Genomic DNA, 27,100 nt, shown 5'->3' on the forward strand with positions numbered 1-27,100 from the left:
ATTTCTATCTCCTTTGTCATCTCAGGAATTCTGTTTATCCTGCCTTTCTCTTTTGTGAAAATACACTTTGACCAAGACCAACCCATTTTCTCTTTGAAAGTAGCCCATTGTTGAGTTAGTGTTTTCCACCAATCTTTGGTTCCAGTCTATCTGGCCCAGCTCCATTCTTGTCGCATTCAAGTTGGCTCAGTTCCAATTGATTATGCTCATTTTAGATTGACCACTTATTTTCCACCATCATCCAAAACCTTCTGATATAATGATCATTATCCTCCAATGCAACTTGACACCCTTGGTGTATCTTATTCCCAAGAATGAGGTCCAGAGCTTTACTCCTTTCTCATTGAATTGGACACATACCACTGTAGGAAATTCTCCTGAATATAATCTAGCAAGGCCTGCCCTTTACTGTCCCTTATAGAACTATCCCAGCCCTAAAGTTCCCCCCTAATAACTACTCTATGTTGCTTACATCTCTTTACAATTTCCTTGCAAACTTGTTTCTCCACATCTTTCCTACACTTTGGTGATTGACCGATTACAGCAAGCAATTCTTAGGAGGAATACAGTACCAGTGAAAACAAATTTCAAGGCAGTACTCTCCTAGATTATGCCCTATGTCATCCTAGCAATCTTGATGAATTATCAGAAAATGTTTAAGTGATTCTCTTGCCAGCCAACAATTTCATTGATATAGCCCATGGATCACAGGCTTTCAAGGCTTATCATTTATGGTATATATTTTTCCACTTCATCAAGGAAGCAGACGGCAAGAATAATTCAAGAATCAGGGAATTTTGGCATCATTGGACCTTCTGCTATTGCACTGAATCAGCTAGGAAACCCTCTCTGAACTGCCTCCAACTTACCTGCATCCTTTCTTAAATAAGGTGACAGTATGGTAGTCAGTAGTCCAGATGTAGACTTGCAAGCATAAGCAAAGCATAACACCCCTAACCTTTGTTCTGAGGAAAGGTCACATGACCCAAAATGTTAAGTCTTGATTTTTTTCTTCACAGATGCTGCTGAGCTTTTCCTGCAACTTTTGCTTTTATCCCTATTTTTGTATTGAATTCCTCTCAATATGGCTCTCATAACTAATGACTGTAATCAACCAACATTTAAGGTATGATCTGGAATTTAAACTATATCTCCTTAATCCCCAAAACACATACATATTTTCAAAACACAAAAACACCAGGTTATGCTAAGATTTGGCAAAAAAGAAACAACAAATCCTTGTGGGCCATGTGTCTGGGAACATAGGATAGGATGACTTTTCATATCCACTTTTTCCAATCAATGTAGCCAAATTGGTGACAACCATAGCCTGACGATAGATATCCAGTGCTGGATGCAATCCACTTGGATTCACGATCCTGTCAATGATTTACTGTCTAGCTTTGCAGGTTTTACCAGGCAGACAAAAGTACAGATATTTAAAAATTCTCAGATTCCCAGAAAATTTTACCAGGAACAAGATTCCAGGAGAAAGACACACAGTTTCTGAAGTATCTTCTTTACTCTGATTCTTGGGTCTGTTGAGTAGTACACTATGCCCAGAGTGGGTTACCAGCAAATATTAGCACAGCTGTTCTTAATCTTCACAAAATTAGGTTTTCCCAGTAACTAAATCAATAAATTCCATCTTTTCCTTGAAAGCTTTTCTTAGTTCTTTCTCCAAGACGCTTCATGTTCAGTAAAAATGGCAGGTAGTTTACAGCACACCCCACACTGGTTTCAGTTCTAGGAAAATACAGGGTTAAAAATTCTTTTCAATCCAGAGAGTGTCCAAATATTCCGACATCTTTCCAGATAACCCTTAAATTTAAAGATGTTTTCCCAACATCTAACTCATAGACTGAAGTTACTTTGTTGTGAATAAATGATGTGCAGCAAAACACATGGCTCAAATAAGTCAATGACATCAGAGGTATGGAATTGGCTTCAGTGCACTTGTTCTATTTTTACTGGACAGCTTATACATGGATGATTTTTCCACCTTACCAGATAAATGCCAGTGACACTGCCATGCTATCCAAAATGGCTAGTGGCACAAATATTTCTGGAACTCCATTCTTCAGCACCCTAACTGAAGCTATAACCTTTGCTGTATTCAATACAACAGCCATTTCTTTAGATCATATGGTGTGAATCAGAACTGAAGAGACTGGCATGTATTGTGGTCTTGTGGGGAAAGGTTGAGCAGGCTGGGACAATGGGGGCTGAATTTTATGAGTAATGTTAATCACATTTTTTTCTCCATTATGACACAGCTTGGCACTTCTGGCAGAAGTTTCCAATAATGAGTGCTTCAGAAATGCACAGCCCACTTTCGATCCAATAGATCTTTAATAGTACAGGACAGTCAGAGAAAGTTGCATCATGTTCATTTTCTCATGACAGTAGTTGCTATCTTCTGCAACTTAAATATCCAGCACCAAAGTCAGCCACTGTGACAACTCCGGTGAAGTGCTAAGTATATAACGTACCTATGGAGTTAGAGTGCCAGGGTGCAAGTTGGGTAATGTGCCAGGTACCCCATTCAGAGGTGAGGCATTATATTAGTTACCCCAGGATAAATATTAACTGAAGCAGAACCCTTTGAAGTCTCTAGTTTAAATGGATACTTTCAGAGGGTCCCAGGTGCAGACAAATTGCTCAATGGAATTTTCAATTTCCTGATCAATTCCCTCAGTCTCCTACATGAGGAATTGTGCAGGGTCTCAATGTACATGTTGATGGTACAGAAAGACTGATTAACAATTACAAAACCACAGCAACTGGTGTGTAGAAAGATGTGAAGTGATTTTATTGAAAGTGAAACTCAGCTGGGACTAGCCATATAAATACTGTGGCTGAAGAACAGATCAGAAACTAGGAATACTGCAGAAAATAACTCATCTCATGACTCTCCAAAGCCTGTCAGCTACTTACAGGGTACAATTCAGAAGCGTGATGGAAGACTCCCTACTTGCCTTAATAAGTGCAGATGCAACAACACTCAAGAAGTTTGACACTATCCAGGTCAAAGAAGTCCACTTGATTGGCATCACATCCAAAAACATTCAGTTCCTCTACCACCAAAACTCAGTAGCAGCAACATATACCATTGGCATGATACACTGCAGAAATTCACCAAGGCTTCTCACAGAGTACCTTCTAAACCCACGGCCACACCATCAGGGTGCACAAGGGCTTGAGATACACGAGAGCACCACCATCTGCAAGTTCACCTCCAAGCCACTCACCATCCTACTTTAGAGAAATAAGATCATAAAACATAAGAGCAGACAGTGGCCAATTAGCCCATTAAGTCTGTTCCACCATTCAATGAGATTGTGGCTAAACTAATAACCCTCAACTCCACTGTCCTGTTTTTTCCCTCTAACCTTTCATTTCTTTACCAATTAAAACTCTGTATAATTGCCATTTCTTCAGTGTCACTATGTCAAAAACTTGACACTCTCTCTCTAATAGCATTGCAAATTTACCCACAGCAGGTACACTGCATTGGTTCCAGAAAACAGCTTATCATTGCCTTCTCAAACGTAACCAGGGGTGGGCAATAAGTGCCCGTAATTCCAAAATCCATGCATAAATAAAAAGTAGTATGTAATGTAAGTAGTAATAGTTAATCAATAACACGGCTGCCACAGACTTTCCTTTTCAATATGGAGCCCAACAATGAAAAGTGTCATGCCGCAAGAAAACAACATTGAAGAGAAAACATATAATGTTCTAATACATGCTATATTGATGACCATTTGGGTATAATGGAAATTATAACTTGAGATAGTTTATATTTTCCTTTCAAGTGTAAATAATACTCCAAAATTGACAATTCCTAACCCTGATTCATTTGAATAGCCAACAGCAGGGAATTTGTATGGATTTAAACAAAAGGACTTTTAGTTGTTCTTAAAAGCATGAAATGCCAAAGTAACATCACTCTCTCTGTTGCTTGAATGACAATTTCTTGAAAAAAAAGCGTAAAGCAACATAATTGATTACTGAGATGAACTGTTTTGTTCACAAGAGCTGTGCAGTTGACATTAAGTTTTCATGATGTTTTCGAAGTGCTATACTCAAGTCACGAGTGCAATCTACAAGTCGAGATCAAAATGATTCATTAAATCGTTCAATACCACTGCTTATATTCTCTCAATCTGTCCATAAACTGAGAAGAGAGCAATTAAAAGTTTAAAATTTAAATGTGATTGCTAAATCATGTATTTTATCACCAGAAGAAAACTTCATAATTATTTGTTACAGAGGTCTGGAAAGAATGGTTATGAACAGGATGAGTTAAAATAAATTAAACAAGTTATGCCACTTGGAATAAAATTACTAAACTGTTTGATTACAAAACAAAGCAGCAAAACTGAAATTTTAAAAATGATTTTCCCGATCTTAAACGTAAAGAGATATAGCCATTTGGCTATATTAAGTTAGAAAATATCCGCACAGATAAAGATAAATGTTTTTTTTCGTGGTGAATGACTCAACTGCTTTGGACAACTCATGGGTAGAAATACTCATCTCTGCATGCTATTTGCAGAAGTAAAATACATTTAAAGGGAAACTAGAAAATCAGACAAGCGAGAGTGCAGGGGTTCTTGCACTCTCTCGGCACAAGTCTTGATTCAAATCCCACCTGCCTGAGATGCATCATAACATCTCTGAACTGGTTGATTAAAACTAACTATAATAGGAGAGAAGTTATTGGATAATTTAAATTAAGAACGATGGGAGGAGACTTGAGTGGTGCATAAATATTAACATGGACCGGTTGGGATGAATGGCCTGTTCCCTACGTAAAAGATTTTTTTTAAACCTTTCTTAAATTGCAGATTCAGAAAAAGAAAGCAACTGCTTCTGAGTTCATTACTTACAATGTTTGGATACTGAATGACATAAATGAGTCATTTGTGGCCGTGAATGTAAGAAACAAATATTTTAAATTACCATTTTTGAGACTTGGTGACAATGTGAAATAAAATATGGGCTCATGTCTGGAAACGCAGTTGAGACTGACGGTTAAACTCCTCTTATTTGTCAGCAATAATGCAGACGGGTAAAATGTGTTATAACAAATAGCAAGGTAGTTCTCACCATTATAAACACATTGAAACAAATTAAAATGCTCACAATTTGAAATTAAATTAGCAGCCTAACATAATGCCAAAAGAATTTTGTAGCACAACGGAAACATCTCTAGTTGTGGGCCAGAAGGTTCAGGTTCTGTTTCATCTGCCACAACATGTCAAAATAAATCTGACCAGTTTGTGCTTTCTTTTGAAATCAATGCCCATAATAGAGCAAGACAAGGAGGAAAAGAATGTACTTTAATATGAAGCTCTAAAGGTGGGGTTAATATTGGGGGTCATTATTGCAATAGGGCTGAGGGATATTTATGTCAACTTTGTATAAATTTAAGTTTGAATGTAACAAAAAGCCCAAGGCATTTCATATGAATATCATAACTGAGTAATTAATTGAGCCATGTAAGCAGATTTTATGTCAGATGGCCAAAAACTTGGTCACAACAGTAGGTTTTTGAAGAATGTCTTAAAGGAGGAATGCACAATCGAGGGGTGCAGGCAGGATATTTCCAAGCTTGGACATAGTCAACAGAAAATCTGGTCCAAGAACGCCGGAGTGAATGGTGTTGGGGGATGTATAAGAAATCAGAATTAGAGAAGCACAGATATTGTGTGTTCTGGAACAGATGACAGAGAAAAGGAGCAGCGAAGTCATGGACAGACTTTACTCTATATCAAACATGTCTTACAGCACAGTTCAGATGGCAAATACAAAAATGAAAAAGACTTTGCAGTCCCAGGGACTGCATGATGAGAGATAAAATGTTACTGTGACTAATCACTCCAAACTTTTGCCAGTTGGATATTTTCTTGCCAAGACTAGAAAAGTCAGATAATCCTGAGAGCTCCAGGCCCATTTCACACCTCTGCATAACCAATAAGTTCCTACCATGGCTCATTCTTTCCAGAATTAGCCTGATTACCACCTCATCTCAACTACAGGAGTAGGCTTGCTTTAAACCTCAGATTGCTGTGAACAAGTCTTTGCTATAACTGCAGCGATACTGGTTTTCATAAGCTCAAGAGCGGAGCCACTTTCATAGACTTTGCCTCAGCATATTACAAGGTGTCGAAACATGGACTGATGTTCAAATTATTGCTCCTGATGCCATGCGCTGAACTACTCTGACTAACATGGACATTTCTGAGCAACAGAAGGGCAAAGGTCTATCTACGACAGAGTGTCAGCACTTTAAGAACACACAATGGTGTGCCACAGAGCAATATCTTGGCATTGGCGCATTTTAAATACTTTTACGTGGCTCTGTGGCATTCTCTTCACTCGCTTTCCCTCATCCAAGTTAGTCATATATTTTCTAAGTAATTGTGGCCTCAGCACCAATCCCTCTGGCACTCTGGCTGTAGACGATCACGAAAATGCCTCCTCTTACCTACTTCTTTGCCTTTTACTTAGCCAATTCTCTATTTATGCTAATATACTTAGCAGCATTTAGAACCATTAGATCACAAGTACCTTTTCCTCAAGTGGTACTTATTGTATTTATTTCATCCTCCCTGACCTTTTGCCCCTTGATTATTTAGTCAGGCATGACAACTCTCAACTATTTTGAACTGAGTCCTGACCACACTCACCAACTAAAGAATGACAAACAGACTTAGGCATGAGTGAACATCATCTGCAAGTTTGCCAACACCAGTTAAGGTGCGAAACTTGCCATCATTCGTATTTCTGACATTGCTCTGGTCTTCTCAACACCTGAGTACTAGACACGTCTAAGGCCCTTAAATCATCACACAAAACTTCACGATACACAACTATCCTATTATCTCTCTCCTGCAATAGTCTGAACATATTTTCTGTCCAAGTTGCTATGTTCTTTTACCAAAAGACTAATTATTCCAAGCGCCTTTGTGAGATGTCTTATCAGTTTCCATAATTTTGTCCAACATAATTCAAATAATGTCACTTTTTTATCGATGCAAAGATAGAACAAAATAATATATATTAATGACATGGATGTGGGAAGTAAATATACTATAGCCAAGTTTGCAAAGGACACAAGAATAGGTCGGAAGGCAAGTACTGAGCATAACACAGAGTCTGCAGAGGGATAGAAACAGGTTAAATGAATTGGCAAAAGCTCGGCAGGTGGAATATAGTGTGGGAACATGTGAGGTTACACAGTTTTGTAGCAAGAATAAAGGAGTCAATATTATTTAAATAGGGAATAGTGGCAGAAAATTGTAGCACAGAGTGAGTTGAGAGCGCTCATGGACAATCACAAAAAGCGAGCATATAAGTTTAGCATTTAATATGGAAGCAGATAGAATGTTGAACTTTATTTCAAAGGGAATGGAGTGTAAGTGCAGGAAAATCTTGCTAAGCCTTTACAAGGCTTTAGTCTGGTCACAGCTAGAATACAGTGAAAAGTTTTGGGCCCTTATCTAAGGAAAGATATATTCGTATTAGAGGCAATCCAGAGAAGGGTCACTAGGTTGAAACTGGGTACAGAGGGGTTTTATGAAAGGAGGTTGAATACGTTGGGCATGTGGTCATTGTAACATAAGACTCTTGGGGGACTTAACATAAAAACATAATATAAAAGAGCATGAATAGGGATTCAGCCCTTCAACCCAGCTTTACCATTGAATATGACCATAACTGACCATTCAACTCAAGTGACATGTTCCCACTTTATCCTCATATCCTTTGATCCCTTTCAGCCTTAAGAGCCATATCCATATCTTTCATGAAAGATTTCAATATTTTAGTCTCATCAGTTTCCTGTCAAGGAGAATTTCATAGACTCACACCTCTTTGGCTCTGAACTGTTCAATCATCAAAAATGGCCTTCCTGCATCAATTCTGTCTAGCCTGGTTAGAATTTTATAGTTTTCTATGAGGTCCCCCTCATTCTTCATCTAAATTCTGCTGATTAAAGACCTAACCAAACCAACCTTTCCCTCTACATTCAGTACATTACCTCTAATCCCAAGCACTTTAATTTTGAATGTTAATCTTTCATGGATGGCCTTGTTGAAAACATTCTGAAAATCCAAGTAAAGTGTATCCACTAACTGCCCGATGTCCATTCTACTGGTTGCATCCTCAAAAAATTCCAATAGATTTGTCAAGCACAATTTACGCTTTGTAAATGCATGCTGACTCAGTTTGATCTTGTCACTACCTTACAAGTGCTCTGCTGTTAATTTTTTTTTTAAATGGACTCTAGCATTTTTACCACTACTGATGTCAAGCTAACCTGATCTATAATTCAGAGATAATGGGAACTGCAGATGCTGGAGATTCCAAGATAATAAAATGTGAGGCTGGATGAACACAGCAGGCCAAGCAGCATCTCAGGAGCACAAAAGCTGACGTTTCGGGCCTAGACCCTTCATCTGATGAAGGGCCTAGGCCCGAAACGTCAGCTTTTGTGCTCCTGAGATGCTGCTTGGCCTGCTGTGTTCATCCAGCCTCACATTTTATTACCCTGATCTATAATTCACTGCTTTCTGTTCATCTCCCTTTTTTAAAAAAATAGTAGGGTTACATTAGCTACCTCTAAGCTACAGGAACCATTTCAGAATCTGTAGAATTTTGCACGATAACCACTAGCATATGGAGTCATTGAGTCTGTAGCACAAAACAGACCCTCTGATCCACCCAGTCCATGCTAAACATAATCCCAAAATAAACTGGTCCCACCTGCCGGCTCCTGGCCCATATCCCTCCAAACCTTTCCTATTCATATACGTATCTAAGTGTCTTATAAATGTTAAAACTGTGCCCGCATCCAACACTTCCTTGGGAAGTTCATGCCCCATGTGAATTACCCTCTGTATAAAAGATTTGCCCTTCATGGTTATTTTGAGAGCTACTTCCTAAGTACTTTGGAGTGAGAGTTTTTTAGCCCTGGAGATTTATCTACCCAAGTTTGGAAGAATGAAAGGAGACATTAGTGGAATGTAAGGTTCTCAGGGGGCTCACCAGTTTAGATGTGGATAGGTTGGAGGGCAGTTGAGGGCTAGAGGCCATAATCTGAGTTAAAGGTCACCTAAATAAGATAGGGATGAAGAGAATACAAAATATAACTGTGCAATGAAGTGTTTACTTACTCAACGTTTTTAGCACAAGATAATTCTGGTAGGTAACGGGGTGACAAGTTATAGAAACATCAGATAGACAGCGTAGAAACAAGCCATTTAGCCCAGTAATGTCAGTATTTATGTTTCATTTGAGGCTCTTTATATGCTCTCTCATCTAAAATTACGATAAAATCATTCTGTCTCCTGCATATACATGCGTCTATGCTATTCATTCCAAAAATTCCCTGTAACAGATAATCTCACATTTTCATCACTCTACTAGCATAGAAGTTTATTTGAGCTCCCTATTGGATCTCTATGACGATCTTATATTGATAGCCTCTAGTTATGCTCTTCTCACAAGAGGAACAACACTCAATGCCTGTCCTTTATTATCATCACTCCTTTCCATCTAAAGGCCAGCTAGTAATCCATTCAGTCATTTGTCTCCTGACTCCACATTCTTTGATCTTATTCATTAGCCTTTTATGAGGCACCTTAACACTGAACTTGTGAAAATCCAAATAAATTACACTACTGCATTACCACTGTCTACTGTTTCTGATGGCTCCTCAGTAAATTTGGTAAAGTTGATCAAGCAAGGCTTTCCATTTTGGAATCCACGTTGACCATCCATTATTATATTTTTCACTTAATCTTCATTCTTCTATTTTCTCCTTTCCTCGCGATTTCACAGGTTTCCCCATCACAGATATTAAAGTGACTTGTCTGTAATTCCTTGGGTATGTTTTTTGTGCCTTTTTAAATACAGGAATTACACAAACCAAGCTTCTTTCTCTACCACACATTTTAAAAAATAATTATTAAATTTGTACAGCAATGCCTCTTCACTCTTCCGTTGATTCTTTTGAAATATCTTGGTGCAATCCATCTGTACCACAAGATTTATTCTTTCTCATTTAGTTTTTCCCTATCCTCGGTTAGGGAAACAAATGACTGGTTTTAGTCTGGTGAGCATTATCAAAAATAACGCTTGCCGATTTCTGACAATCCCGCTGTTCTTCCGGTGACCTCAGGTATGTAAAATTTTAAAAAACAACTGTCATAATTCCCCTTAACCTCCTTAAAAATAGACACTGGTCATGAGGACTCTAATTCTTTAGCGCAATCTTTGAACAACTCTATTAACGTTTTCACTGCCAAGCCCCAACTTTTTCAGGGCTGCAAGTTTTTAATGTCTAAGTCAGTAAAACAGCTGAACTTAACTACAGGGGTGCATTCATCTTTAAGCTTGTACCACTGATTTAAACTTTCAGCTCAAGGAACTACGTTCATCAATATGGCAACCCCAGGACAAAAAGAAATTGTTTTTTCACCTCCTCTTTAACAACTCTAAGAACATCATTAATATGATGTCGAAGATCAAGTAATGCTAATATGCTAATTTGTTTTTACTTTTTGCTCTCTCACTCGGCACAGATCTTCCAAATTCTTGTCTCTCAAGATCAACAGCTTCGTTATTCTTCGCCACAGTTCCATGATATCAGTATTAGTTGTAGCAGAGTTTCAGAAGCATGGCTTGCATTTGTAGCAATGTTCATAAATTACAATTATTTTTTAATAATTAAATGACTGGCAGAGTATCTAAGCTATCAAATATTTAATAGCCAAAACTAAGAACGCAACCAAAATATTTGAGTTTCCGAAACTTTATTTCAATTAACAGCAATTTTTAAAAGTTTACTGAAAATATAATTGAAAAGAAAACCTTTGCTTATTATTTCCTCATAAACATAGGAGTAAAACTAATTGGATAGGTCTTTTAAAGAGCCACTACAGGCACACTGGGCCAACTGGCCTCTTTCTATGCTGCATGATTTCATAAACTTTCAACTTGCCATTGCCCCACCTTAAATACTGCATCTTCAATCAGGAAAACAATCAATTTTCATCTCTAGACATCTGGATTAGCAGTCCATAGAATTTTAGACTTTGATTAAGTGCTACGTTAGATGTCAAATTTGTGCCAGTAACAGCTGCTTTGTTGCAGAGTTATTTTGATACCAAGTTGAATACAGACCTTGATTAATTTATCCTGAAAGATTTGCTATCTAAACTTTCTACCAATTTTAAGTGCTGTTAGTCTTTAAAGTCATTAGTCACTACCTCAGCTGAGTGCATCAGCATAAATTTACATTGTTAATTAACATTTGTGGTAAATGTATTAATGGCACTTGTAAGTATCAATTCAGCGTTAATAACTTCATGTAATGCTGGGAGTTTTTTTTCATGAGACAACGTCACAAGTCAAAATGCTTGCACTCAAATTTATTGAGTATATAAATGATTCATTTTGCACCTGGGTTCCGTATATACCGTAAACTGCAAAGCTGAACTTTTTTTCTAGCCTTTATTTGGTAGGTGACTTGGAGTTAGAGCACTTTGACATTTGAAATTCAACAGTACCAACCTTCATTTTACTCAATGCATACTTAGGTTACAAGATGAAAAATTAGGAAGACTATAATTATTAACAAACAGAAGATTAAAAGAGAATAAACCAGAAAGTAATATCCAGAAGTATAACACAATTTGATAACATTTTTGATTTCCAGTCAAGCTCAATAAAATGAGCATTTAAAAAATCGGACATAATTTTGCTACAGCAGTTCAGACATACATTTTCCTTAAGTTCAAAAGGACATTTGCAATGGGAGTTAATGGATGTACCAGGTTATGGCAAGTCCAACAAGGTACCTGGGTCTTCAATGAGTGATGGAGCAAACAGTGCATCTCCTCACTAGTATGATTAAATAATTGAGACAATAAGAGTTAACCAATGTGAGGTGCAACTTTAAGTAGGTAAATTCTCCACAGGTACCAAAAGAGGATTAAAGCAAAAAAAAAAAAATGGATTAATGAAGGAGAGTTAAATAAGAGAGGGGGAAAAAAAAGACTTCAAATTTGACAATTTAAAAAAATCTCCAAATCTCCCAACTTAAGGAAAGTAACTCCATACTTTTAATTCCTCATCTTCTAGGCCAGGCTAACTGGGAGTCATTAACAATAGTTTCATTATTAAGACAAAACTTCTGCAGTTACTTACAAGACCTAATTTGCTGAATTTAGATAATAAACATTGACGACTTTAATCATGAAACTAATGGTATCTCTGAAAGAAATCACGAGTCCAGATATTAACAAGTGTCATTCACACCGTTATTGCTTCAGAAAATTCTAACCCATTATATCACAACCACCACAGTAAACCAATGGCCAATTAACAAAAAATGTGTCTGTGGCTGTAGAATATTACAACAATATCTCTGCAATATTTATTACTGAAATACAGATCTACAAGTAGAACAAACAATTTCAGGCAATGGTTAAACGTTCCACATCGTATGGTTTTTTTTTATTCAGTCATGGGATGTGGCTGTCACTAGTTGGTTTAATATTTATTGCACATCCCTACTTGCCCTTGAAGGTTATGGTGAGTTGCCTTCTTGAGCTGCTGCAATGTGTAGACATACCTGCAATACCGTGAGGGAAGGTGTTCACAATTTTGACCCAGAGATACTGAAGAAATTACAATATATTTCATATTCAGGATGGCAAGTATCTTGAAAGAGAAGTTGCAAGTCATTATATCCCTATGTATCTGCTATCTTTGTCCTTGTAGGTAAAAAAAGGTCATGGTGAGTAGGTGATGGCCAACTGGTATTATCACTAGACTATCAATCCAGAGACCCAGGTAATGTTCTGTGGACCTGGGCTCGAATCCAGCCATTGGCAGATGAGTCAATGTGGTTGATTCATAACTGCCTTCTGGGCAATTAGGGATGGGCAATAAATGCTGGTCTAGCCAGCAACACCCTCATCCCATGAATGAACAAAAAAATTAGACGGTGCTGTCTGGGGAGCCTTGGTGAATTTCTACAGTGCATGTTGCAGATCATATGTGCTGCAGTTATGGAACCTTGGTGGTGAAGGGCATGAATGCTTGTGAATGTGGTGTCAAATCAATCACGCTGCTGTGTCCTGACAGTGTTAAGTTTCTTCGGTGTTGTTGGGACTGAACTCATCCAGGTAAGTAGAGACTATTCCAACGTACTTCTGACTTGTGCTTTATGTATGTCGGCCAGGCTTCTGGCAGTCAAGAGATGAGCTGAGTTACTTGTTGCAGGATTCTGAGTTTCTGACCAGCTCTTGGAGCGACAATATTTATTATGGCTAGTCCAGTTCAGTTTCTGGTCAATGCTTACCTCCCCAGGATGTTGAAAGATGGTGATTTGGTAATGGTTATGCCATTGAATGTAAAAGGGTAATGGGTTAGAATTTCTTCTGTCAGAGGTGGTCATTACCTGGTACTTGGTTGGGATGAATGTCACTTACCACTTGTCAGACCAAACCTGAGTCTTAATCTATGACCCAATTGTTATTATTTTCTGAAATATGCATTAAACAAAAGGCATACACGGAAGTAACCCAAGCTGTTTTCCTCCATCTTGGTTTTCAGTTTGCTGGTTAAGGTCAAACCAAGGCAGATTTGGGCATAGTATAATTGGCATGGAATACAAGTGTGTTTCTGACACAGATGAAGGTTTAGTAGAAAATTTATTATTTGTAGGCTGTGTATGTTGCCACCTTTGGATGAAAAATTTGGCTCTGCATTGATGAGTTGAGTTTGTACCCTTGCCAAAATCAACAACAATACTATTCTTGTTCCGATAAGTGGATCCTACAATGAAGGTGTAGGTAGCTTCTTTTCTCTCATTAGTCAAATCTAACTTTTGATCTTTTACCTGCTGATGGCCAGGAATGTCTGATCCAAGACAAAGCAAAATATCATTAAAGGTAAGGAATAGAACCTGTGTTTCCTGAATTGATACCAGTTATTTCAATTTTACATTACGTACTTCCAATATACATATATACATTTGGCTTCTGCATCTATTGCTCCTGAGAAGGCAACCTATTTTTAAGAACAACATTGCAGCTAGATAATTAGGTAGAAAAGACGGTTAAACCATAAACATTAAAAGTTATTGTAAATTTTGCTTGCCATGGCTTTAAAAATTTATGAATTATAATTTAGATATGAAGACTGTATCATAGAAATGGCATGCATTCTTTTCCACTGCTGCAACTTGCAGCTGGCACGTCTATGTTAGGGTAATAGTAGATAAAAGCTTGTCTAATTTTTGCATCCAACCAGAAGTATTCAATGAGCATTATTTCTGGTTATCAAAATTTAACTTTCAAACCTTTTTTTATAAAGCAACTTTGACTTTTAAGAAGGGGCAAAAAGTCTCAACATATCAAAATCAGAAATTGCTGGAAAAGCTTAGCAGGTCTGGCAGCATCTAAGAAGGGAAATCACAGTTAACATTTCGGGTCCGGTGACTCTTCCTAAGAAAGGTCCAAGGAGGGTCACAGGACCTGAAATGTTAACTCTGATTTCTCTTCACACATGCTGCCAGACCTGCTGAGCTTTTCCAGCAGTTTCTGTTTATGTTTCAGATTTACAGCATCAACAGTTCTTTTGGTTTTTCTCAACTTATCAATGCAGAATACATTTTTCTTATCCAAATGTGACAACATACACGGATTACAAAAACAATTAAGTATGTTTTTCTATTCATCCTTCATACAAGATTGCAGTGATTTCGGTGCCAGAAACTCATTTGTATTCCGTGCCAATTACATTATACCCAAATCTGCCTTGGACTGACTTCAACTAGCAAGTTAAAGACCAAGATGGAGCAAAACAGCTCTGATTGCTTCCTTGTATGCCTCATCCCCATGCAACTTGCTCTTACTACAGTAGCACTTATGAATTCCAAATTCTGTATCTTTGGGTTTGCTACTCATCACAAGACTTCCGCAATCTGCTCAATTCCATCCTTATGTTCACTTTGACACCTTCGTCCCCATTTTCTCACAACTGCAATTCTCCTTACTGCAGACCCTATTTTCACTTCCTTAGGTCGAATGGATTCCAAGTTGATGTTTTCACACTCAATTGGCTTAGCCTTTTGCAAGATCTGGCACAAGTGCATTAAGCATCAGACTCTCTGCTAAAACTGCTCATAAGCCCAGGATCATTCTGGAATCCAAAGTCAAGTCATGACCTTCCTTTTCTTAATTAACCAATCATTTCTTTAAAACCTCCTACCTAAGCTTAGTGCCCAAGGGGATCAACATTTTTGTCACTTAGATTGAGGCTATCCATTCACCTGTTTCCTCCATCCCCTGAATGGCACAGCAACTACAGGGAAATGATGGTCAGGTGGTTTTCAGAAACGATAATTTTGGACAACATGAATAATTACTTGATGATTGTAGGCTAATTAAGGAAAGCCAGCAAATTATTAAGGGAAAATTGTGTTTAATTAACTGGAGTTTTCTAAAGAGGTAAAAGAGAGCTGATTGGGCTGTTAATGTGGTCTCTGTGAACTTCCAAAAGGCATTTGACACAATTTCACAACAAACTTTAAGTCAACTATGGCTCATGGTAGAAAAGATACAATATCAACATGAATATAGAATTAGTTGAGTGACAGGAAAGACTAGTGGATAATAGCACTTACTTTGATTAGTGCAACATTATGATGCAATTATGAAGGAGTTGGTAACACAACTCTTGTTTTTCTTGGCATTCATTAATAATCTAGTTTGTTAAACGGGACCTATATTTCAAAATTTACAAAAATACACAAAACTTTAATGTATTGTGAATTGTGAGGAGGATGGTTCGAAATGTTTAGAAAAATGGGTGAACCAGTGGAAAATGAAATTAAATGTTGCAAAATGTGAATCGATTCATTTTGTTAGGGGATATAATATAAAACAAAGGGTTCAATTTTCAAGTGGATACAAGAGCAAGGGATCTCTGTGTACATGAGCATAATTTATTCAATTCAATATGCTCCAGAAAATGAATCTGGGGAATTAGTAATGGAGGATAAAGTGATTGCAGACAAATCGAACAGACATTTGTGGCAGTGTTCACTAGCCTGGATACAATTAACATCCAGGAAACAGGGAGGGATGGAACTCAAGGAAGTTAAAATGAGCCGGGAAGTAGTACTGAGTAAATTGCTGGAATTGAGAGTTGACAAGTCTCCAGGTCTTGATGGATTTCATCCTTGGGATTAAATATTAGCTAGTGAGATAATTGACATTTTGGTTTTAATTTTCCAAAAGTCATTAGACTCAGGGAAGAATCCTTTTGATTGTAGTATAGCTAATTCAACATTTTTATTCAAAAGGGCAGGGAGCAGAAAGCAATAAACTATAGTCCAGTTAGCTTAGTATCTGTCATGAGGAAAATGTTAGAAGTTATTATTAAGGACGTTATAGCAGGACGCTTGAACAAGTTCAGTGTAATCAGATGAAGCTAACGTGGTTTTTATCTAAGGGAAACCATGTTTAATTAATTTACTAGAGTTCTTTGAGGAAATAACTTGAGCTGTGGATAAAAGGAAAACCAGTAGATATGTTGTCCTCAGATTTCCAGAAGGCATTTGATAAGGTGCCTGATCAAAAGTAACAGTGGAAAATTTAAGTGCATGGTCTTGACGGTAACAAACTAGTTTGGAATAAGACTGGCCGTCTGAGATAAAGCAGTAAATGGTTCTTTTTCAGGATGCAATGAGTGATACGCCAACGGGTCAGTGCTGTGGCCTCAACTATTTACAATTTACAGAAATGATTTAGATGAGGGTAACAAGGTTGGGTAGCTAAATTTCCTGCTGACATAAATACACGTAGGAAAGTGAACTGTTCAGAGGACAAAGGAGTATACATAGGCTATGACAGTGGTCAAAGATTTGGCAATTGAGTACAATGTTGAAAAATGTGAAACTGTCCATTTTGGCACAAAGCATTTTTTAAAAAGCATATTATCTAAATGGTGAGATTTGGCTATCCTAGTCATGAATTGCAGAAGTCTAGTAGCAGGTACAGCAAGTAATCAGGAAAGCTAATAGAATTTTATGTTTTATTATGAGAGGAACTGAATATGGGCGGTGCGGTGGCTCAGTGGTTAGCACTGCTGCCTCACAGCACCAGGGACCCAGGTTCAATTCCATCTTCGGTCAACTATTTGTGTGGAGTTTTCACATTCTCTGTGTCTGCCTGGGTTTCCTTCGGCTGCTCGTTTCCTCCCACAGTTCAAAAAGGTGCAGGCTAGGTGGATTGGCTGTGCTAAATCGTCCGTACTGTCTAGGGATGTTTGAGTTAGACATGGGGAAATGCAGGGGTAGGGGAATGAGGGCGCGAGGGGCAGTGTGGAGGGCCGAATGGCCTGTTTCCATATTGAGGGATTCTATGAATGCGAGTGTGGGAAGTTATGTTTCAGTTATATAGGCACTGATGAGTGCATAGTACTGGTCACCGTATTATGGAAAGATGTAAATGCAAAAAGAAGCAGTTCACAGAAAGTTTACTGGACCGACACGTTGAATAAGTAGATAGCCTTCTGAGGAAATGTTAGACAAGCTAGATTTGTATCTTCTGGGAGTTTAGAAGAGTCAGAGGTGATTGCATTCCCCAGAAATGTCCTGTCCACAAAAGGAAGCAAATAATACAACCTAATTAACACCATGTCAATCCACACTCTATTGTCAAGCTGATGGAACAAGTCAATCAACAGGCTATAAAGCAGCACTTACTCAGCTGCTCGGCGACGCTCTCAGATTAATTTCTATCAAGGCCATTCAGCTTTTGATTATATTACAGCCTTGGTTCAAACAGACAAAAGAGCTAAACTCAGATATGAGGTGACAGCAAATGCTCATGAGATCAATGCAACACCTGACCAAATGTGGCATCAAGAAACCCCATCAAAAGTAACATCAATGGAAACAAGACAGAAAACTCTTCAATTGTCAGGGCCATTCTTGGTATAAAGGAAGATGGTTGTGGTCACTTATGTCAGTCATCTCTGCAATAAATAATTAGATACTCCTTAGGATTGTTTCCTTGGCACAACCATCTTTAGCTGCTTCATTGACGAATTCCCTCCATAAGGTCAGAGGTAGGGATGTTTGCCGATGATCTCACATATAGAACCAAGAACAGTACCATGTCCAGCAACATTTGTATCACCTCAAACAATGATGCTGTCAGTGCCCTTATGCAACAAGACCTGGACAAGACCCTGATAAAGTGGCAAGTAACATACATGTCCATAAGTGTCAGGGATCACAGCATCTCTAACAATACAGGTTTTAATTATTAGTCCTGGACATTCAATTGCATTACCATTGTTAAATACAACACTAACATCCTGGGGGTTACAACTGACCAAAAACTGAACTAAAATCAGCCGTATGGATGCTGTGTCTAGATAAGCAGGTCCAAAGTTGCGAATTCTACAGTATGTAACAGACCTCCTGAATCCAAATGACATTTCAAAGGCACAAGTTAGGAAATGTGATGGAATATTCTCCATTTGCCTAGATAAATTCAGGTCCAGCAACAATGGAGAGGCTCGACATAATCTAAAGCAAAGCATCTCACTCAAGAGACACTCCATCTGCCAACTTCAACATTCACTTCCTCCACCATTGAAACTTATAGCAGCAGTAGTTTACTGTCTATAGTTTGTACTGCAGCAACTGTGACTGCCACCACTTAAAAGCACAAGTGAATGGATGCGTGGGAACAACACCCACTGCTAACCTAGTTACCTGAAAGTAACTAGTAAGGGAAAAATTGAAGTTGGATGTTCAGCTCTTCAACATCTTCAAAAACGAATGATTTTATACAGCCTGGGCTCCAGAGTATTATAGTCAAAATTCATGGAATTAAGAACCAAGGACTGTGTGTTGCTACCCTGTAGGATTTTTCTTGGATGGATAAACAAGATGATCTGAATTACTATCTTGTGATCTTACACCGAGAAAGGATATGAATCTTTAGGTTTGCTTAGCTTTTAGATAACTGAGGATTAATTGCGAGTGGACCGAGGGTAAAATAGAACACCTAACAGTAAATGATCAATGCAGATTAGATTTCAATATAACAGTATGCAATATTCTTCTATTTCTCCAATACTACTGAAATGAGGCAAGGGAGGAGATAGAGCAAAAGGATAGAGGAATAGAAAATGAGAGAGAAGTAAGAAGAAAACATAAAGCAGTAGATGGAGAGGGCAGTAGACACAGAGGTGGGGGAGTGGAAAGGAGTAGCTGAAAGATGAGATCGTACAGAAAAGGTGGTGAAAGACACAGAGAGAGAGAGTGCACACATGAGACATACAAATAGAGAGGTAGGGCAAGAGTGAAACAGGGGCCTCATGTGAAGCTAAGAATAGGACCCAGCAAATAAGACAGGGAACAAAACGACACAAAGGGGGAAGACAGAACGGAGCTACATAAAGGGAAGAGAAGAATAAAATATATAGCAGCAGAATAACTGTTAAAAATGTGTCTTTCTCAGCCTTAAAGAGGAGGCCAAAAATTGTCATTATGGACCTACCTACAGCAAATGGACTGCAAAAGTTCAAGAAGGCAGTTCACTGCCACTTTCTCCAGAACAAAAGCAGGCAATAAATGTTGGCGAGCCATCAATGCCCACAACACATGAATGAATAACATTAAAGAAAGTGAGGCACTCAGAGGAACAGATGTTGGACATGCTATGCTTCTGTATAAAAACATTTGTGAAAATCAGATTATTTAGCACTGATCATTACTCTGGAGACTCTATATTAAGGGATTAAAGAGCGGTATCCTGCAAAATGTATGATATTGTGACAAATTTTTATTTTACAAATAGATTCATGAAACATAATAAAAATAGAGCATTTTAAATACAACTGTATGTAGGGGCTCATTATATCCTGGATAAACAGAGTAATGGTGTGATACTAAGAAAATATCAGTGTTATCTCAAGATTTTTTTAAACTCACCACTGTCATCTTTCACAAATTCATTTTGCAATGGATCTATCCCAGTTTCTTGAACATCTGTTTCCAAAGGGTGTCTAGTTTCAAATGCTGAAATCCTACTTGATGAAGATAACATTTTGACTTGAGTTGCAGCACCCAACTTAGTTACCTGGAAACAGAAAAGATCCATAGATTGGCACGAAAGAAAAAAAATCAGCACCATCTTTATTATGTGATGGACTAACGATAATCCTGAGCTATATGGTTTAATGTTGCATTAAGTACCCATATATGATTTCTGGTGACAGTTTCAGAGATAAGATGATAATGAAGTTCTTGAGAATACAACACATTATAATAGATGTTAATAATTTTTTCAGACATCATTTTAATACATCACACAAGAATCTGGTCACAAAAACAAAGACTTACAATATTAGACACCATGTTCAGAAAGCAAGAAATGATTTAAAAAATCAATACTTTTCAGGTTAGGGCACTATAGGCAAAGTTGAAAATATTTAGTGACTAAGGAGATTACATAAAAATAAAATACAAGACCAGTCATGAGATCAATCCACCAGTTATATATGTCTGAGATGAGATCCAAATGGCATAACTAAATACCACAACATAACCACAAAAATTTGCAATTGCATATCTACTTTAATATAATAAAACATCCCAAGGAGTTGCACAGCAAAATAATAAACACCAGCTTTATACAGGAATCAGTACTGGGGCCATGATCAACATTAATGACTTGTACAATTTAGAGAAGGTTTACTAGATGACTACCTACCATGGACAAGTTGTCTTTTGAGCAAAGGTTGGACAGGCTCAGCTTATATCCACTAGAATTTAGAAGAGTAAAAGATGACTTGACGGAAACATATAAGCTCCCAAGGGAGTTGACAAGGCAGATATGGAAAGGGTATTCTTCTTATGGGAGAATCTAGAATAAAGGGTCATATTCAAAATGGGTTTCCCCTTTCTCTGAGGGTCGCGAGTCTTTGGATCTGTCTCCTTCAAAAAGGGTGGAAGCAGAGTTTTCGAATATTTTCCAAGCAGGTACACATTGATTCTTGGCAAGTAAAGCTGTTACAGGTTTTGAGTAGTAAGTGGGAATGTGAAGTTCATGTTACAATCCCATCAGTCACAATTGTACTGAATGACCAAGCAGACTCATGAGGTTGAGCGGCATACTCCTACTCTTAACTTGTGTTCTTATGATGCAGTACAGAACTTGTGGTGGCCACTTGAAGCCACAAAAATATCTTCATAATTTGCTAGTTACACAACATTTCTCAGCACTGTATAAAGCACTGACTATCTTTCCATCAGAAGATCTGAGTGTTCAGTGAAGCTTAAACGAGAGTTACAAGTTGGGACTGCATGGAATTCCCAATGCAGTCAATACCCTGGAAGCTTTGCTGGATGATGAAACTTCTGTCAGGCAGCTATCTGGTTTCTTGAACCCTTCAAAAAAGTCACCAACTCAACTGATTACCCAGTAAATTCCACTTTTTTTAAAAATCAGTACTGAATCTCTCCACCTCCCTCCTTTAAGGCTACCTTAAAAACCACCCCACAGTCGGCTTTTAGTCATTCAAGCTAGTCATCTTCTTCTTTGGCTCAATGTCTATTTTTATCTGACCAAATTTTTTGCACTGTGCCATGGAATTTCTATTATGTTAATGGTGTTACATAAATGTAAAATATTGTTGCTCTTATGTCCATGGAAGCCTTTACTATGGAGCAAAATCATGCTACTGTTTTCTCCAGGACAGGATACACAAGTTATAAATGCATTTGATATAAAAGTGTATTCAAAGAAGAATACTGCAAGAATTAGATAAAGAGAAGTTATGTATCCATAACTGCTACTCTATGTTTGCTGCGCTATACTTGGACACAAAACTGAGTAGGAATCTAATTTGTGAGGAAGACATTGTGGTTGCAGATACAGGCAGATTACGTGAGTGGCCACAGAAAGGCAGATCCATAGAAGAGATCCATAGAATCCCTACAATGTGGAAGTAGGCCATTCGGCCTATTGAGTCGACACCAACCCTCTGGAGAGCATCCATCCAGATGTATGCCCTACCCTCTCTCTGCATCTCCCACCATAGACACTGTGGGCAATTTAGCATAGCTGATCGACCTAACCTGCACATGTTTGGACTGTGGGAGAAAATCGGAGCACCCAGATGAAACCCATGTAGACATGAGGAGAACGTGCAAACTCCCTACAGATAGTCCCGAGGCTGGAATCAAACCCAGGTCCCTGGTGCTGTAAGGCAACAGTGCTAACCACTGAGCCATGGTGCTGCCCCTTTCTATACAGTGGCTTACAATATTGCGAATTACGAAATTAATAATTTTGATTGCCTGAACAGAAAAGCGGAATATTTTTACAAGGTGTGAAATTTGTAAATGTTGATGTTCAGCAAGTCTTGGATACCCTCATCCACAGAACACAGTAAATTAGCATGCAAGTACAACAATTTATTAGGAAGTCAAAGGGCATTCTGGTCTTTCTTGCAAGGGGTTAAGAATACAGAAATGGAGAGGCCTCACTACAATTGTAGGGAGCTTTGGTGAGATCATACCTAGAGTACTGTATGCAGTTTTGGCCTTCGCATTCAAGAAAAGACATATGTTCACCAGATTACTCCTTAGGAAAGACGAAGAACCTGCGTTAGGAATGTGAGGAAATTGCGCCTACATTCCCTGGAGTTTAGAAGAATGAGGAGTGATCTCGTTGAAACATACAGAATTCTTAAGAGGCTTGACAGGGTAGACATTGAGAAGCTGTTTCCTCCAGCAGCGAAAACTAGAACATGAGGGCAGTCTCGTCTACCAACATCAGGTCAGCAGTCAAGCGAAGAAATACTATAACGTCATCGCAACATTAAAACAGCTGGAGAACTCAATATATTGCAACAGCTTTTGTAGTATTTGTAAACTTCATGTAGCAATTGAGTCACATTTAAAAATTGCATCAAGATTAGTATTAATATAGTGATAGAGCATTTTTTAAAATTTCATAGTTGATTTGAGATTGTACAAATATATTCTATTTCAAGAAAATTTCTCCAAGGAAAGGAATTACCTCCTGAAAGAAAGGCAAACAAAAAAATCACGTAAGAAAATTCCATTTCATTTCATTTGCCAATTTTCCTTTGATTATGTCCAAATAAGTTTTGAAACCTAAAAATAATAAAAAACATCTCTTCCACAGCAGCATTATTACATTTTTCAGTGGTCGAACAGTTTTATTAGCATCTTTATTTGAAAACTCAGCCTTGATGCCAACATTTGTCAACTTTAGGTTTACATTTAGTCAATTTCAGATCATGGCTGACAGATCGCCCACTGATGATTGGTGGAATTTTGTCCCTTAGTTGCAATCACTAAGATTCCAATGCTTTGGCTTCTTTAAATTTAATTTATTTCTCTACCACATTCCTCTCAATTATTTTACATTTCATCTTGTTTTTAACCCATTCAGAATTCATCTACTTAATAGTCATTACTTTTACAAATAGTGGATAAAATATGAATTCTGCCCAAATTCTTTTTATCTTTCATTGCTAAAATGTCAACAAGAAAATGCAATGGAAGTGAGTTTTCAGTCCATCAAGCCTGCTTCATTATTCAATGAGATCAAGGTTGATCTGATCACCCACAACTCCACTTACCTGCCTTTACTTCATAATCCTTGATTTCATTGCTGATTAAAAACCGGTCATCTCAGCCCCAAATATTCTTAATATTGTTTCATGACTCTCCGCCGTAAAATATTCCACGTATTCACTATCCTAAGTGGGGAAAAAAATCATTATCCTTATCTCAAATGTGAGATCCTTCACCTGGATTATGACCTCTAGCTCTTGACTCTCCTAGAAGGGGAAATACCTGTCCATATCTATACTATCAAGCCGGAAAAAATCCAAAATGTTTTCATAAGGTGTCCTCTCAATCCCTTTAAACACCAATGAGTATAGGCCCAACTGACTCAATTTCTCCTCATGAGAACACTCCATTCCCTGGATCAACCTAGAGAGACATCTTCGTACTGCCTTCAATGCCTGTATATCCTTCCTTAGAAAAGGGGACCAAAACTGTTCACCACATTCTAGGTGTGGCCTGACAAGTGGTTTGGATAGTTTTAGCAAGACTTCCCTATTTTTATTCTCCATTTCCTTTGAAATAAAGGTCAGCATTCCATCTGCGATAATGGGAACTGCAGATGCTGGAGAATCCAAGATAATAAAATGTGAGGCTGGATGAACACAGCAGGCCCAGCAGCATCCTGAGATGCTGCTGGGCCTGCTGTGTTCATCCAGCCTCACATTTTATTATCTAGCATTCCATCTGCCGTCTGTATTACCTGCTAAACTCCGATGCTAGCCATTTGAGATTCCTGCATGAGGACCTCCAAATGCCTCCATGCTGCAATTTTCTCTATTTAAATAATATTCAGCTCCTCTATTCTGCCTGCTAAAGCACATGCCACCACATTTCCCTACATGTTTCATCAGCCTAGTCTTTGCCTATTCTCTTAACTAGATCGCTCTGCAGGCTGTGTCATCCTCACTACTTGCCTTTCCACATAATTCTGTACCAAATTTGGTGACAGTATACCCAATTTCCTCATCCAGGTCACTTATATGTTATATAAATATATATATAGTTAATAATACTGGTGCCAGGAGGGTCCCTGTGACATGTCACTAGTCACAGGTTGCCATACTGAAAATGCTCCCTTCATTTTAATGAGCTAATTCTTTATCCATGCTAAAATACTAAAGCCAACACCTTGAGTGCTTACCTTATTAAGTAGCCTTATCAAATGCCTTTGGAAAGCCTAATAGATTATAAATACCGGTTCCCTTAACCTATTAGACTCGTTATCTCAAACAATTCTAATAAATTTGTCAAGTACAATTTCCCCTTCACGAAGCTATGATCTGGCTTGATTGTATTATGTATTTCAATACTCTGCTAATATATCCTTAATAACCGATTGACGTTTTCCGAATCTCAGATGTTAAGCTAACTGGCATACGATTTCCTGTTTTTTGTCTCCTTCCCATTTTGAATAAAGATGTTACCTTAACAGTTTTGTAATCCTCTGGTACTTTTCTAGAATCTAAAGATGCTTGGAAGATTACTACCCCTGCATCCACTCTGTCTGTAGGCTTTTTTTTCATTCATTCATGGGATGAAGGCAACATTGGCTAGACCAGCATTTATTGTCCATCCCTAATTACCCAGAAGGCAGTTACGAGTCAACGACATTGCTGTGGGTCTGGAGTCACATGTTGACCAGACCAGGTAAGGATGGCAGTTTTCCTCCCTATAGGACATCTGTGAACTAGATGGGTTTTTCCCCCAACAATTGACAATGGACAGTCATCATTAGACTCTTAATTCCAGTCCTTTTTTTAAAAAAATAGTTTCCTTAGTTCTTTTTCTCCAATGATAGTTAGTGTGTTTATTTCATCAGCCCTTTTCACTTTCATTAATTAGTATTTTTAAAATACTACCCATGTCTTCTACCATGACCAAAGTATTTATTCATCTCAATTGTCTTCTTGGTTCCTCATTATTATTTCCCCAACATCATTCTCCCAGAGGTCTATATTCACATTGGCCTCTCTCTTCCTTTTATATATTTTACATGGTCTCGCAATACATTTTGCCAGTTCATCCTCAGTCATACTCTGCTTCTTGTTGTTTTTGGATTTTAAAACTTTCCCAACACTATAACTTGCCACCAATTTTTGTCAGATTATACTTTATTTTCCCCAATGTGACACTATTTTTAGCTTCCTTGGTTAACTGTGTCAGTTTATCCCTTTCTAGACTATTTCTTCCTCACTGGAATTATATCTTGAAGTGAATCGTGAACTGTTTCCTTAAACGGTTGTTTAATCACTGTCTTTTCTACTAAACTCCTTTTGCAATCTACTCCAGCCAACTCTACCCTCATTCCTTTCTGATTATCCTCAAGTTGAGTACAGTTGTTTCTAACCCACATTTTTCATCATGAAACTAAATGATAAATGTTATAACCACTGTTTCTATCCCATAATAATAAAGCTACCCCATCAACCTTTCCTTCTTGTCCTTTCAAAAAGTCACAATCCTCAGAAGATTTCGTTCACAGATTTGTTCTCCTTTTAATCATCTCTCTATAATAGTTACAAGATCATAGTTATATAGTGGAGTTGGCCTCATTAGGGTCATTTAAGTGGTAATTAGTTAGGCATATGGATGATAGTATAAGGTAAGGGTGGAGGTTAGACAGACCTTAGGTTTAGGTAAAAGTTCAGCACAACGTCATGGGCTGAAGGGCCTGTACTGTTCTATGATCTATGTTCCATCACATTAGTATGATTTCTGTGATTAAGATGATTGAATTTAACATTCAGTTTGAGGAGAAGCAACCTGCATCAGAAACAACTGTATTGAGCCTAAATATGGGCAATTACAAAAGAATGAGGGCAGAGTTGGCTGGAGTAGACTTGAAAAGGAATCTAGCAGCAGAGATAATTGATTGACAATGGCAAACGGTAAGCAAATAGTTCATGGCTCACAGCAAAGATATATACCAGTGAGGAAAAAGGATTCTAGGAAGGGGATAAGTCAATCACGGTTAACTACAGAGGGTACAGATAGCTGCAGACATGCTCGCTGAGCCAGTGGGTTTGGTTGCAAACATCTTGAAACCCTGCTGGGCAGCATCATCAGTGTGCCTCCATTTAAATGTCGGTATTCTGTCCTGCCTGTTATTCATATGCCTCGGTTTGCTGGGGAGATTGGTATTACTTACAGATTTGTTTCTGAGTGGTTTGTACACATGATCTAAACAATGTGTTTGTTCCGGTTGGAGTACCAGGCCTCCAGGAATTCCCTGGCATGTATTATGGATCTGTTATCTCAGTCGAATCCATGTCCCTCGTTGTCCGTGGGTAGTGAGACAAGTGAGAACTGGTCGTGTCTCTTGGTGGCTAGTTGGTGTTCATGCATCCATACAGTAAATTTTCTTCCAGTTTGGCCTATGTAGGGTTT

The 27,100-nt window shown here is 38.1% G+C and overlaps 1 protein-coding gene across 10 annotated transcripts in view; it reads right to left on the reverse strand.

Annotated features, from left to right (window-relative positions):
- Window positions 1–27,100, reverse strand: part of tbc1d5 (TBC1 domain family, member 5) — a 504,442-nt gene that overhangs the window by 280,607 nt on the left and 196,735 nt on the right. For 9 of the 10 annotated variants that reach the window (XM_048520185.2, XM_059638264.1, XM_059638253.1 and 6 more), the window contains one exon: window positions 20,039–20,186. The exons of the other annotated variant lie outside the window; for it this stretch is intronic. In XM_048520185.2, coding sequence (XP_048376142.1) covers window positions 20,039–20,153 — 115 coding nt within the window. In that variant the 5' untranslated portion in view covers window positions 20,154–20,186. The remainder of the gene's footprint in view (window positions 1–20,038; window positions 20,187–27,100) is intronic. 10 annotated transcript variants of the gene reach the window in all.

Source organism: Stegostoma tigrinum, chromosome 2 (genome assembly GCF_030684315.1).
Source record: "Stegostoma tigrinum isolate sSteTig4 chromosome 2, sSteTig4.hap1, whole genome shotgun sequence".
Classification (NCBI taxonomy): domain Eukaryota; kingdom Metazoa; phylum Chordata; class Chondrichthyes; order Orectolobiformes; family Stegostomatidae; genus Stegostoma; species Stegostoma tigrinum.